Source organism: Heterodontus francisci, chromosome 10 (assembly GCF_036365525.1).
Source record: "Heterodontus francisci isolate sHetFra1 chromosome 10, sHetFra1.hap1, whole genome shotgun sequence".
NCBI lineage: Eukaryota > Metazoa > Chordata > Chondrichthyes > Heterodontiformes > Heterodontidae > Heterodontus > Heterodontus francisci.
The window spans coordinates 64,710,606-64,722,973 of NC_090380.1; the positions used below are offsets into that span (position 1 = coordinate 64,710,606).

The window sequence follows — 12,368 nt, forward strand, 5'->3', positions numbered from 1 at the left end:
CGGGAACTAGTAGCTGCGTTCGGATGAAATAAATCCTGGTCAGTCATATAAACGAATCACGATAACGAATTGGCAGCACATTTTATGCTCTGCCCGATTTTCCTTTCCATCGATCGAGGTGCTAATTCACTATCTTCCAATGGAAATTCAATCATAAAATTCCTTTTGTATTTAATAGGATTACTGAAACGTTAAATGGATCGGAGGGTTACAGTTAGTATCCTATAACTACATAGCATATTACTGGGCTTTCATCCAACTTAATGTAAGGTTTGCTGTGATAAATTGAGCAGCGCCATCTTTAATTCTGGCAGCTGCCTGAACGTCGCAGAGCCTGGCGTTCCAGTTGAAGTGCCTGCATTTGCACATGTGCAAGTACTGCGCCACCTAGTAGTTGCATTGTCAGCAAACGCAGCCTTTTTAAAAGGAGACCAACATGGCTGCCTCACCATGTGACTTCTTACAGTTCCTTTTCCAAATCCGGTGGGGGTCTCGCCTTGTCCTGGTTTATTGTTGTAAGACATTCATCCTGAGGAGAGTTAAGACACACCTTCTTTGTCTCAAGAGAAACCCGTTCAATTCCGGAATGTCTCCTGGTGGTTTCAGGATGGCCGTTGATGATCCCTCTTAGGCTGGAAGGTATTCTTTTGTCCTTTCAGACAGGTGAGTCAGTTCTTGAATACACAAGCCAAAGGTCACATGACCTTTGGTGGCCATCTTTGCAGCCCATGTCCACTTTAAATGTCCATTGTGGTTTATTTAAAAAAAAAAGGAAAATTCAGTTCCAGAAGATGCAATGCTGAATATAATCCATGTTTAAATTTATGAATAGGACATGCCTGTACTGGGCATGACAGCAGTCTATTGTACCCAATTGGCACTTCACAAGAGTGTAATCAGGCAAAATTTGATACTGAGCCAAAGGAAATATTAGGTCAGTTGACCAAAAGATTGGTCAAAAGAGTAGGTTTTAAAGGAAGAGGGAGAGCTAGTGAGACAAAGAGGTTTAATGTGTGAATTCCAGAGCATTCCAAAGTTTAGGCGGCTAAATTAGTTTTTTTAAAATTCATTCATGGGATGTGGGCGTCACTGGCTAGACCAGCATTTATTGCCCATCCTTAATTGCCCTTGAGAAGGTGGTGGTGAGCTGTCTTCTTGAATCGCTGCAGTCTTTGGGGTCTGGGTACTCTTAACAGTGCTGTTAGGAAGGGAGTTCTAGAATTTTGACCCAGCGACAGTGAAGGAGCAGCAGAGTTCCAAGTCAGGATGGTGTGTGGCTTTGAGGGGAACTTGCAGCTGGTTGTGTTCCCATGTGTCTGCTGCCCTTGTCCTTCTAGGTAGTAGAGGTCGTGGCTTTGGAAGGTGCTGTCAAAGGAGCCTTGGTGAGTTGCTGCAGTGCATCTTGTAGATGGTACACACTGCTCCCACTGTGCGTCAGTGGTGAAGGTGGTGGATTGGGTGCCAGTCAAGCGGGATGCTTTGTCCTGGATGGTGTCGAGGTTCTTGAGTGTTGTTGGAGCTGCACCCATCCAGGCAAGTAGAGAGTATTCCATCGCACTCCTGACTTGTCCCTTGTGGATGGTGGACAGCCATTGGGGAGACAGGAGGTGAGTTACTCACTGCAGAATTCACAGCCTCTGACCTGCTCCTGTCGCCACAGTATTAGTAATTAGTTCCTTTACTCTTTGCAATTTTAATAAAGGACGTGGGTGTAGGGAGCAATGTTATAAAGTTTGTAGATGATACGAAACTTGGCAAAACAGAGGATCATGATGATGATGGTATAGACTTCAGGATGAATTAGGGTGATGAAATGGGTAGAAGCATAGCAGTTAAGAGTTTGATGTGGTGAAGTGTGAATTGAATGTACTTTGAGAGGACTAATATGGAAAAATGATATAGAAAAAATTTCACAGTTTTGAAAAGTGTAGATGAGTAGAGAGACCTTGGTAACCATGAGCACAAATCCTTAAAGGTGGCAGGGCAAGTTGATAAGTTGGTTAAAAAAGGATTTATAAACTGAGGCATAGAATATGAAAGCAAAGAGGTCATGCTAGAACTTTATAAATCACTGCTTAGGCCTCAGTTGGGGTATTGTGGACAATTCTAGGCACCACACTTCAGGAAAGATGTAAAGGCATTAGAAAGGGCACAAAGAATGTTTCCCAGTTTGGGGGACTTCAGTTATGCGGAGAGGTTGAAAAGTTAGACTGCTCTCCTTGGAACAGAGAAGGTTAGGGATGACCTAATAGAACTTCTCAAGATGATGGGTTTTGATAGAGTAAATAGGGAATAAATATTGCCTCTGGCGAGTGGGTCACTAACTAGAGGTCATGGATTCAAAATCATTGGAAAAAGATCTAGAGGGGATTTAAGAAATATTTTCACTCAGAGTTGTTGCTCCTCCTGAAAAGGTGGTGGAAGCAGATTCCATTCATAATTTTACAAAAAGAGTTGGAGAGATACTTGGGGATGAGGAACTTCCAGGGTTACAGACAATGTGCAGAAGTGTGGGACTAAGCACAACTGCTGTTTCAAAGAGCCAGCACACACATGCTGGGTTAAATGGCCTCCTTCTGTAATGTAAAATTCAATGACCCTTGAATGTATTGACTCCTTCCAGCTCTGTACCTGTATCTCCCACTCTCAAAACTCCCTTTGAATCCCATCAGTTCGGCTTTCTGCTCACAGCACCAAGGCCACCCTGGCCAGAGTCACAAATGTCATGATCTATTATCTTGATCATGAAGAGTTATTTGTCCATATTCTCTTCAACCTTTCTATGGTGTTTGACATGTTGACATGATCAGCCATGCCATCCTCTTCCATTGCCATTTTTCTATTGTCCAGCTCCATGAGACTGCATTAACATGATTCCACTCATGCCTTTTCAAATGCAGCCAGCACATCTCCAGCAATAGCTTCTCTTCTTGCCCCCACCCCCCCACACAGACTCCAAAGAATCTACCCCCCGCTTCCTCCCTTTTCTCATCCCCATGGTGCCTCTTGATGTCATTATGCACAGGCATGGTGGGGTTGGCTTCCACATATATGCTAATGAGCTCCAACTGTACTCTCCTGCAAAGCCTGCATTTTTAGGCATGAACTCAGCTCGCTTGGCACTGTCCTCCACCCTTGCGACCAGTATTATGTCAGGCTGAGCCAGATTGTGCACAACTTTCTGTGCTTCAAACTGAACTTCAAATGCCACATCCAACACCAGCCTCTCTTACTCCTACATCTGCAACATCGCCCAGCTCCTACCTTAGCTTTGCTGGCACTAAAGTCTTTGCACACACTTTTGTTACCAATCTACTCAATTTGTTTAATGTCCTTCTGGCAGGCCTCCCATCTTCCACCCTCTACAAATCTAGCTTATCAGAAAAACAGGGCTTTTATGGGGTTGAAATGACAGCATTTTATCTTTAATTCATACAATTCTTTCAAATCCAGTCTGGAAAAAAATCAGCTTTTTAAAATACAGCAGTGACACAAGATGAGCATTGTTTTGATTTATTGATCTGAGGTAAACTTGAGCTCCCTTCTCTTTTGCCTAACACCTCCCTGACACAATATTCTGCTTGTGTCAGGTGGTATCAAATTGCAGTCTGAAACAAGCACTGTTTGCTGTACTGCAAGACTGAAACCCAGTTGGGATTTGAATTGAGCCACTGGCATGGGCTTGATTTAAATCAATTTGCTTTGCGACTGGTTTAAAATCGCCATCTGGAGCTAGACCATTTGTACTGAGCTGGGATCATTGCAGCAAATTAATTGGCATAAATTACATGCTGCATCTTGATGCACAACAGCAAAAGAAAATTACAAACTCCTGGCCATATTTGAATGTTTAACAGTATAAATGGCCCTTTTCTTCATTTTGTGTCTTCAGTCAGGACACTATGAAGCAGCACATGTTAAACATGGACCTAATTTGTAAACTTCAGTATCCATTATTGGAAGATAAAATACACCAACTTCACACAGACAAAATATAGCTGGATTTCCTGACCATTGACTATGAATAGGTGGAAATACAAACTCTCAGAGCATGATTTTAACCTAAGTCGCCAGGCGGGAATCGGCTGGGATCGGGTGGAACGCTGTATTTATACTCCGCCCAGTGTTATTCTCCATTGACTCCAATGGAGAGTCAAATCAAGAGGGATATGAACGCAGCGTTGTACACAATTCTGTCAGTTTCCAGGTGAGTTTGGTTAAAATTGACAACATAGTACCTGTATATCACTGCTTCTTTATCACAATATTCACTAATCATAAAATCCGGCCCTGAAGGCTTTATCGCTCTTCTAATGCCTTTCCTTCATCATCCAACTTTTTGGAAGTGCCTTTGCACAGTCCTATTGCTCCCTATCCGAACACAGTCATTGCATCTTCAAGGGCTTCTCTAACCACCCTGCCCTAGAGGCCCCAAGGAACTATCTCTGGTACTCAGATCCTCTTCATCCACATACTACACTTGGTACATGTGGCTCAGCCTCCGATGACATTTAGCTTTCTGCTGCTTCCCTTGATCCCTTTACTGTCTCTGTGTTGTTGGACTGTTTAGATGCAATTTTAACCCAAGCTGTGACTTGGATTATAATCGTAACCACTTTTTGGGACCATCCCAGATCAGGCGTACTCCTCAGATGAGCACTCTCACTTAAGGTCGAGAAAGACAGATCTCACAGACACGTGAACGGGTCTGAAGAACTGATCTAACTCTCCCTAAAGGAAAGTAACCAGCTGAGGATATTACTGTCTTCCAAGTAGCCTTTTTAACAAGTTTTAGCCAGATTATAACAACCCGATATTATAAGGGTCTGGTCATCTCTCCTCAATAATGTATCTCCCCACAGAACAGTGTATGAAGATGGGTTCTTGAGTTTGAGAGACAGAAGACAATATGAGACAATATAATTTTTTAATTATATAAAAGTTAATTAAAAAACCGAACATGAAATTCACACTTGCTGGGTAAAACAATTGCAAAGTTAATAGTTCAAGGAAAAGAAAGTATAATCTTATTCCTAGTAGAAAGTCCAAGTTTTAAGTCTAAATATTGTTACAATAAAATATTTAAGAAAAGCATCGCTATTTAAAGCAACATTTACCTTAAATCCCCAAGTAGGAAGGTGCAGTGTTTAGCAAGATGCCTCTATCCCAAGTAAGGGGAGAACTATCAGTGCTGCACCACAGCAGCTGTACCTTTCCTGTGAGAAAAGCTGGAATGAATTCTAAAGATCCACTGTGTGATTCCAGTATTTATATAGCTGCAAAACTAGTTTTTTTTAACGTGTGGGGGCGTTACCTCTTTTGCAAGTAGGTTCGTCCCCTTCTATTTCCCAAATAAGGCTGCATATCTGTCAATTTCTAGTTGAAATCCACATCGTTTAATTTCTAAAGAAAAGCTGAGCCAGCAGAAAGCTGTGAGCACGCATGGTGGTCAACATCCTTAGGGTTAGCAGGATGCTGAAGGTTGCACATGATGGTACATTTCCTAGCTACACAATAATGTTTTAAGATTATAACTCAGTTTCCTAGATTCAGTTGACAGGTGATTTAGGTGTAGAAAATAATGGTGTGGTAAGTTACAATGATTATTTATAATATTTGTATTATCAGTGCTTTGCTGAAGTGAATATTTTCATGTTTTTCAGGAATGAGTTCCTGTGTTTCAGAAACTGCCTTTGTGTTAGGGGGTAAAATTAACATGCGACAGGATGTCGGTGTTCTTGAACATGTCCTGGCATGTTTATGAGCCCCTTCTCCCCTTCCAGGCAGATGAAGCTCTGCTTTTTATTTTTTAATCTCTAATTCATGGGAAAATAAAATGTAACCTTATAACCCCTTATTGTATACGGATTCCTTCACAGCAGATGGGAACAGCGTGTGCGTGGTGGGGTGGGGGGGGGGGTGCGATGGGTGGGTGGTGATGATACTAACGTTGCACCTGAGTGCTTGCCATACTGTTCTTGCCTGTCACCATCTTAACTGATTTTTCATATTTGGGACAGGCGCCTCCGAGGCAGGTTGGGATTTCATTAACATTGAAATGTCATGCTCTGATGATATCATTGGGATCTTGACAAGATTTTAACTGAAAATTGCAAAAGCCCTGTCTAGTCCCACACCCAGAATTGGTGAGCGACAGCTACTGAAGATGTATAAAAAGGAGCTCACAGCTGCTGTTCACTGGATCAGAGAATCTTCTCGCAGTCTGATTTGCTAGGAGAATTTCCAGCTTCCGGATTGCTACAGTAACTCTTTTTTTGCCTTACGATCCATAGTAAGATTTCTGTCGTCATTGGTGCCACTTGATCAGCACCCCATCCATCACCTTAAACATTCGCTCCATCCACCACTGACGCACATTGTCAGCAGTGTGTACCATCTGCAAGATGCACTGCAGCAACTCACCAAGTCTCCTTTGACAGCACCTTCCAAACCCGCGACTTTTACCATCTAAAAGAATAAGGGCAGCAGACGCATGGGAACATCACCACCTTCAAGTTCTCCTCCAAGTCACGCACCATCTTGGAACTATATCACCGTTCCTTCACTGTCGCTGTGTCAAAATCCTGGAACTCACCCTACTGCCCCCCCCCCCTCCCAAAACATCACCACATGGACTGCAGTGGTTCAAGAAGAAAGCTCACCATCACCTGTATAAGGGCAATTATGGGTAGGTAATAGGTAATAAATGCTGGCCTTGCCAACAATGCTCACATTCCAAGAATGAATTTTTAAAAAAAATTTAATATAGAGGAGTAGCAGCCACTTCAGCAATCACCAGCAGTTGCACTGAGCCTCCCAGAAGACAGCAGGGGATGGGGCATCTCGCATACCCAGCACACAGGGTTTATGGATCAAAAGTCACCTCCTTGGACATATCAGTGCAGCAGGAGGCTGCACTTCTCCAGACAGGCTATTGCAGATCTCTGCAGCCTCCTGCAACATAACCTGTGAAGCAGACTTCTGGATGACATGGACAGACTGGTGAAATTTAATGTAGATAAGTGTGAAGGGAGGTATTTTGGGAGGGCAAACGGGGAGAGGCAACATAAATTAAATGGCACAATTTTAAAGGGTGTACAGACCTGGGGATTCACATGCACAACTCTCTGAATCTGACAGGAAATATTCATAGAGCTGCTAAAAAGCATATGGGATATCCTTGGCTATATAAGTACAGGAATAGAGTACAAAAGCAAAGAAGTTGTGCTAAGTCGAAATGGTTTAGCCTCAGCTAAAGTGTTGTGACCCATTCTGGGCATTACATTTTAGGAAGGTTGTGTGGGCCTTGGCCAGGATGGAGAGAACATTTACCAGAATGATACCAGACTGAGGGGCTTCAACTGTGTGGAGCAACTAGAGAAGCTGAATTGTTCTCCTTCATGTGGAGACAGTTAAGGGAACATTTAATAGAATGTTCAAAATTATAAGGGGCTTTGATAGAATAAATAAAGTGAAAGTTACATTGGTGGGTGGATCGGTAACCAGAGGTTACAGATTTGAGATAAATAGCAAAAGAAACAAAGGGGAGATGAGAATTTTTTTTATGCAGCAAGTTATGATCTGGAATGCGCTGCCTGAAAGGGTGGTGGAAGCAGATTCAGTAGTAACTTTCAAAAGGGAATTGCATGCATACTTAATAAGGAAACATTTCCAGTGCCATGGGGAAAAAGTTGGGGAATAGGACTAATTTGATAGCTCTTTCAAAGAACCGGCACAGGCATGATGGGGTGAATAGCCTCCTTCTATGCTGTAAGATTTTATAGTTCATCCTGCATGTGGGGGAACCTATCACAGCTGAAAAGCCCCAAGTGTTCTCCTGTTGACTACTGAGGTGAACAGACGTTTGGCAACCTGCTTAATGCATCTGTGTACTGCACATTGTGACATGTGGCTGATATCCCCCATAAGCAGACTGACTTTGAAGGCCACTGGCATGGTATGTCCCCCTGGATCAGATGACAGCAAGTCCTGTGCAGGAGGCTGCGCAGGTCTCCAAAAACCTGTCTTCATTTATCGGAAAACTTTTTCTGATTCATTTTAATCACAATTTCTTCAGTCATCCAGGAATCTCTAGCTTTAGATGCCCTTCCTTTCCTCCTCATGGGACAATGTTTATTCTTTACCTGAGCTATCTCTTCCTTGACTGGACTGCATAGAAAAGAGATCATTCCATCAATGTTCAGCTGGAAACGTCTTGGAACACCTTCCAATACGTGCTTGCTTGAGGCCAGTAGTTTTCCTCTCATGGCTGGGCCCAGGAAGTTCTTATCTCTGCTGCTTTGATTCATCTGTATCCTCAAAAAGTCTTCTACAGTTGTATGAGTATTTCAGGGATGGGATGCAACCTTGCTTTAAGCAGTACATCCCTGCTTTAAGTAGGCCTCAGGAGTCATGCTAGAAGTTGTACATGTCATATGGGCAAGTTTCTTGATTTGCAATATAATCAGGCGAGCAGCCTGTCAACCTCAGTAAAATGACGCCTGCAAGTTAAAATTGCTCAGTCCTCATGCTGGAAACATGGTGGGGGCCTGTCCCCCTCTCCTCTTCCCAAGCATGCCCAATTCCTGCACTGGGTTAAAATCAGGGCTCTTGTCTAACATTGATGAGTTGCAGCACACTTCAGCTCAACATCAGGAAAACTGAAGCTATTGTCTTCAGCCCTTGCTACAAACTCCACGCTCTTGCCTCCAATTTGTTTCTCCTCCCTGGCCATTGTCTCAGCCTGAATCAGGCTATTTACAGCCTTGGTGTCCTGGTTGAATCTGAGTTTAATTTTAGACACATTGGACTCTCCAACAGAAAGACTATTTATCTCTACCTCAACAACATGGTGCATATCTGACCCAACCTTAACCTCTTCATTGCTGAAATCCTCATATGTGCTTTTATCGCCTCTTAAATGCAACACTTCAAAGCTCTCCTTGCTGGTCTCCCTTTCTCTACATTCCATAAATGCTACATTGTACAAAATAATGCCACATGCATCCTGTCCTACACAAGTCCTGCTTGCCAATTACCTCTGCCCTTGCTGACTTACATCAGCTCCTATTTGCCAATGCATTAAGTTTTAAAATTCTCCTTGTCTTTAAGTTCCTCCTCCTTTCATCCCACCATTGCTGGCAGAAGCTTCAGCTGCCTGGGTCTAGACCAACCCCTCTCTGTTCCTTTATTTTGTACAGCACTCAGTGCTGTACTGTCAGAGGTGCTGCCTTTCACATGAGATGTTAAACCGAGACCAGATCTGCCTTCTTGAGTAGATTTAAAAGATTCTATGGTACTACATTTAAAAAGAGCAGGGGAATTCACCTGGCCAACTTTTACCCCTCAACTAACATCACTAAAATGAATTGTCCAGTCATTTATCTCATAGCTGTTTGTGGATTTTGCTACATGCAAATTGGCTGCTATGTTTGCTACAAAAGAATAGCCACATTTCAAAAGTAATTCATTGGATGTGAGGCACTTTGGGAGATCCCAAGGACATGAAAAGCACCTTAAAAATGCAAGTTTGTTTATTCATTAATCCTTTGTTTCTTTGTCTCTCCCCTTCTTTAAAAACCTTCTATTTCCAAATAAGATTTTGGCCACTCCTAATCTCGCACTTCTTGGTCAGGTGTCCGTTTTCCCATCTATGAGGTGCCTTGGCACATTCTTTACAGTAAAGATATAGATTAAAGATATAATTTGTTCACGTAGTTCCGCTATGCAGACTTTTGTCAATTCACAGGGGCAGACAGCACCGTGGGTTGCTACTTGTGCAGTCCGTACGTGTTTGGTCAATGGAGAATGCTATGCAGGTAGTGGCCCATGGCGCTGCCTGTCCCCAGGGAATCAACGCAAGTCTGTGTAGTGCTTCTATGCGAATGAATTTCTCCCCCATAAAGTTGTTTAATTTTTTTTAAGTGAAATGTTAAAGTACATGCCTTTGTAACTGATATTACTGGAGCAAAAATACTGAACACAAAGCTTCAGCATGGCTTGAACTAAATATTTAGAACTCCTTTTAGAGAATCTTTCAAAATCACACTTCCTATTTTGAACAAGAGCTTTTAGCAAAAGTTATTTCATCCAAAAACAGTATACCAAGTTGAGATAGGTACTCATCTGCAATCCACATGGATAATATAAACAGTTTGTACCCATTTGTTTAGCATTCTAAATCCACCAGGGATTGAAGGCCTTGGGCTAGTTTCTGAAGCATGATTTGTTGAGACAAAGCCACATGAGGTCAAATGGTTTCCTACTGATTCACTGCAAAGAAGAGACATCAATCAAGAATGGAACAACATGATGTCTTATGATCTCACCGAATGATAAAGCGGTCACATAGAGGAGTGGTATTCCTTAATTAGCAAGTTATGAGGCAAACTCACTAATTTTGTAATTCACTAGCAATTTGACAACTGAAAATAGATTGTTATGATGCAATTCAATGATATGTATACGTGGGCATTTTGTTTTTTATTAACAATGCTTCTTACTGCTTTTTGCAAAGCAACCATATATTATCATTTGTTTTTATCAATTAATTGCCACAAAACATGATCTCAGAATCCTCTTTAATTTTTGTTTATGTCTGATACCACATCTGCTGCTGCTGGTAATTTAGCAGATTTCTGTTCATTGTAAATTGATATTTATTGTTTAAGGTACTTCATATTGATTGTAATGGTCTCAGCTGCTCTTTATTTCCCTTTCCTATTTAAAGAATGTTTCTTTCTTTTCCAGCTGGATTACAGATGATCACGTCGCCTGGAGATTTGGCATGTAAGTATGGCTGATTTAACTCTGAGCTCACAGTGCACTTCAGGTCATCAACATTCTCTTTTGTCCTTAAATGTAGAAGGAAAAAGTCTAATAAAACTAGTTCACCTTAACTCTATGTTTGGAGAACCAGCTTAGTGTTTTCAGACTCCTATTGATATCAAATATCGCATCCTTAAGTGATATTTCTATTTTTACAATTACACTGTCATACTTCATTGTTTATTTTATTTGGAAGTTGTCATACTTTGATATTTGGGTTTAGTGAAATAATTACCTTTAAGTGACCACATCTCTTAAATCCTGACATGTAAGCGATGTATGTTCTCTATTCGGTTGGTCTCCCTTCAGAATGTTTTTGAGCAAGCCTCAAGCTGTGCAAGAAGCATATTAATGTATTATAATATTAATAACAATGGTTCTCAAAATTCCAAAGACATTTCATCAGTATGTGGTGCTATAAATGCAATGGCTTTGAATTTACTAAAAACTTGCACCATGACAATGCGTATCTGTGTAAAGCTGTTTTGCATGGCAAAAGTCCAAGGAAAGTGATTTAAGCCAGTTTTTACACCATTCCATAAATTCCTGGGATTTTTGTTCCTCTTTGTGAGACCTTTGTTGAAATCCTCCGTTCCCATTCAAAACAGCTGTGAGCACGAATATTTTCCAAAATTCACGCTGGTTTTCTCATGTTGTCCTGTTATGCTGAGCAATCTATGTGCAGGTAGGCCCAAGTTCACCTGCTAGCAGTGGATTTTTTTTTTTTGCTTCTCACACAATTCTCAGCACGTGAGGACAATTTCAGCTTTGCAGCTTCATCTCTGCAATTTGGCATTGATTTTTTTTCTGTTTTGTTTTCATGTGTCTGTTACTGACATCTTCAGTTTTCCTGACCAGAGGCCTGTGAGTGTCTAATGCTGATATTTTTAGGACTCCCTGTTTGCCATCCCCTGCCTCCATGTGTAGGCACCAGATAAAGTGTTTTCCTTGTTAAAAACAGGCCTTCATCATTGCCTGGATGCAGTGAATGATGGATATTTATATTAAGATCTGAAAATATGATGCAGTATTCTCTTGTTGCTACCTAGTCTTAATTTCAGTATTCTTGAGGCCACCTCTATTACCTCCAGGATCTTATATTACAATAACAAGAGTTAAGGATTGGTGGTCATTTCTCCTGATTTCTCCCCCCAACTGCTTTCTTCTCCCTTCCCCAATCCAACAAAACTATTTGAGAAACAGGCAGCTGTGACTTTGCCTTGAGAATCTCATTATTCCCAGCTTCCATGGATAACAAGGAAGAACAGATTGGAGGAGGTAGGCATGGGTGCAATTGCACAAGAAGCATTTTTGCCCTGTATGTCTGTTTATAAAAAAGTTCTAAAAGCTTGATGGATGAGCAATGGTGGAGGTTCTGGAAGGAAGCCATTAGAGATAGGCAGGGTGCTTGGCATGTATTTCATACCTGTCTCAAGGACATCTAACATGCCAGTCAAATATAAGGATCCTGCCTGTACATCTAGCTGGTGGTTGCGGGTGAGAGACACCTTCTGCAGTCTTGGCAGTGTTGAAGAGGGGTA

At 41.7% G+C, this 12,368-nt stretch overlaps 1 protein-coding gene across 3 annotated transcripts in view; it reads left to right on the forward strand.

Moving 5' to 3' along the window:
* Positions 1-12,368, forward strand: part of si:dkey-100n23.5 — a 293,233-nt gene that overhangs the window by 168,731 nt on the left and 112,134 nt on the right. For all 3 annotated transcript variants that reach the window (XM_068040644.1, XM_068040642.1, XM_068040643.1), the window contains one exon: positions 10,750-10,788. In XM_068040644.1, the coding sequence (XP_067896745.1) occupies positions 10,750-10,788 (39 nt within the window). The remainder of the gene's footprint in view (positions 1-10,749; positions 10,789-12,368) is intronic.